General features: G+C 40.1%; 1 protein-coding gene across 1 annotated transcript; it reads left to right on the forward strand.

The window, feature by feature from the left end:
• The first annotated feature begins 583 nt into the window (after positions 1–583).
• her9 (hairy-related 9) lies at positions 584–2,398 on the forward strand. Its single transcript, XM_065285847.2, has 4 exons — positions 584–988; positions 1,101–1,196; positions 1,308–1,395; positions 1,507–2,398. Exons 1-4 carry the CDS (start codon positions 881–883, stop codon positions 2,088–2,090), a joined length of 876 nt encoding a protein of 291 aa, XP_065141919.1. The 5' UTR covers positions 584–880; the 3' UTR covers positions 2,091–2,398.
• Positions 2,399–2,887: the final 489 nt, after the last annotated feature.

The raw sequence follows: 2,887 nt of genomic DNA on the forward strand, positions 1-2,887 counted from the left end.
ATGTTATTTTTTAATGTCAACACTAAGTTTTGTTTCCAATACAGGTAAATCAAGTACAATTTTTATCTGTAATGAAAAGTTGCTCAAGTTTCAATAAAACGCATTTTATAATATAAAAAGTAATGGTAGACAAAATAAGTAGCATATTACTTTTTAATAATATAAGTCAATTATAAATTATTCACTTGTGATATTATTCAATATATATGCAGAGATAATGAGAGAGGATTTTATTTGTAATCTCAATACTACATGATTTGGCAATAATACAAAATTCCGACATCATATCAAAGTGTAAAGGAATGTTGTCGTGCACTTTAAATTCATCATTTAGCCAGGGAAGAAAAAAAGTTGGTAGCAACCAGCAAGAGTATTCCTCCAATTCCCCTTATCACTTCACAGTCAGGCCGACTGCACTCGCCTCTTTGTTGTTTGTCCCTCCAGGGCTGATTGAGCAGCGCGTGACTGACAGCCCGCGGGGGTGTTGTCCAATCAGCAGTCTGCCCGCGCCCAATGGGTGAGTCCGTGCGCCTATTGGCTGAAGCGAGTGTGGGAAAGAATGCAGAGAGGGTTTCACACGAACTGGGAGCATGCGATCTATCTATAAATACCGCTGGCGTGTGGCAGTGGGAGAGTCGATTTGCCCTCAGAAGCGTTACGCCGCACACGCTCGTGCACCCATATGACAGCCCGCCGACTATAAGTCATATAGCTGATAAGAGGGACTTGCGTTCTCTCTCGTGACCGTCCCAAGATCTTGGCTACGCTCCGCATCTTGGTCACGCTTTAAATCCTAAGAGCCCAGGTCTGTGTTTTTAAAGACCACACACGGAATATAAACTTTTTTGGCATTTTTACCGGACACAGTTTGGGTTTGATCATGCCCGCCGATAACATGGAGAAGCAGACTGCATCACCTATTGCGGGTGCCCCTGCCAATGGATCTCATACTCCGGATAAACCAAAGAATGCCAGTGAGCACAGAAAGGTAAATGAGTGTTACTTTTTGTGCAGTTGGTATTTGTAATTATGAAAACGAGATTGTCATGTCCTGTCTTTGCCACATGTGAATGATGCTAATGATGTTTTCACATCTGCAGTCTTCAAAGCCAATCATGGAGAAACGCCGCAGAGCGAGAATCAACGAAAGCCTTGGCCAGCTGAAGACCCTGATTCTCGATGCTCTTAAGAAAGATGTAAGTTAATATTAACATAACAAACAAATATACTTGTATAACAACAACAAAACAAAAAACTATTTAGCAATGCAAGTTACTCAATTTTTAATGTTTTTTTCTCATTCACAGAGCTCCAGACACTCAAAATTGGAGAAAGCTGATATTCTCGAGATGACAGTCAAGCACTTGCGTAATTTGCAGCGTGTTCAAATGACTGGTAAGTTACATGTCCATGCAATGAACTACAATGATTAAAATATTATTTAAAAAATGCAATTGTTTTTCCTAAACGCTTTCTTAATAGACATTTCCATTTTTTTGTTTTTAGCGGCCCTGTCAGCTGACACAAACGTCCTGAGCAAGTATCGCGCGGGATTCAACGAGTGCATGAACGAGGTGACTCGATTTCTCTCCTCCTGCGAGGGGGTAAATACAGATGTCAGGTCACGGCTTCTCAACCACCTGTCCGGTTGTATGGGACAGATGATGGCCATGAACTACCCACAGCCTACCCCCGTTCAGCAAGCACATTTGTCTCAGCCTCTTCACGTGCAGCTTCCTTCAACCTTGCCCATCAACAGCGCATCAATGGGATCCAAACTCAGTCCTTCAGAAGCTGTCTCACCCAAAGTCTTTGGAGGATTCCAGTTGGTGCCAGCCACTGACGGACAGTTTGCTTTTCTTATCCCCAACCCAGCTTTCGCTTCTTCAACAACTCCGGTCATTCCCCTCTACGCAAATGCAGGTGTACCCCTTACTGTCAACGCAAGTCCGGTCCAGGCCAGCTCAGCCCCGACGGTTGCATCTCCTGTCCACGGAATGACCTCATTCGCAGGCGTTTCACAAGCCGTCAGTCCCGTTGGTGTCAGTGCTGGAGCAGAAAGCAATGAGCCTGTTTGGCGACCCTGGTAGACTTGTCAACCTATACGAACTTTTAAAAGTTTTTCATGATGAAGAAATATACTGAGTTCCGTTTTAAGGGACTATATTAACCTTCTGTTGGACACGGCGCAAGTGTTCGTTAGCTAATTCCAAAATTTGGATGCTGTTAATGAATATGCTGTTAATTCAACAGAATAACACTTATTGTTTATAAAGTACTTTTTTAATGAAAGAATCTAGTTTTGTACAAAGTTTGTAAAAGACTGTATCATGCCAAAGCTTTCTTGTTACTCTCATGAGTGTTTATGTTTGATGCTAAATAAATCAAAATAACTAAATGCTTTTGTTGAGAAGCCTTTTTTAAATTATTATCTGCACTGTATAACCGACACCATATAGAATAAATCATAATCTATTTTAAGACAATATGTATTTTAAATCAACTTAATTTAAACTATTATTAATTCTGTATTTTAGCACACAAATTTAATTGAAATATTGAATTAATTTATATGGCATTTATTTAGGCAAGTTATGTTTTTGTGTATTTACACTCAAATACTCAGGTAGCACAAAGACTAAATGCTTTTCATGTGACTTTAAAAAATGTTCAGCTTTTGATTTAAATGACAAACATTTTCTGTAATGCCAAGTATTGCTATTAGTTTTCAATTCTGGCGGGAATCACCCTTAAAGTGTCGCGGGTTGAAATGACAAAAGCAATGAGCAGGTTTTCTCTTTTCTTTTGCAAAAAGGTAATTAAACATCTGAAAAGGGTCTCATCCTGTATGCAGCGGGATCTTTAAGAAGTCCTAAACCCCCATTCA

This window comes from Paramisgurnus dabryanus, chromosome 21 (genome assembly GCF_030506205.2).
Source record: "Paramisgurnus dabryanus chromosome 21, PD_genome_1.1, whole genome shotgun sequence".
Lineage (NCBI taxonomy): Eukaryota > Metazoa > Chordata > Actinopteri > Cypriniformes > Cobitidae > Paramisgurnus > Paramisgurnus dabryanus.

Excerpts from the sequence above, each read along its gene's own strand:
- her9 (XM_065285847.2), top strand. The coding sequence starts at position 881 with ATGCCCGCCGATAACATGGAGAAGCAGACTGCATCACCTATTGCGGGT. Across the intron at positions 989-1,100 it reads ATGCCAGTGAGCACAGAAAG|TCTTCAAAGCCAATCATGGA; the intron begins GTAAATGAGTGT and ends TCACATCTGCAG. Across the intron at positions 1,396-1,506 it reads GCAGCGTGTTCAAATGACTG|CGGCCCTGTCAGCTGACACA; the intron begins GTAAGTTACATG and ends TTTTGTTTTTAG.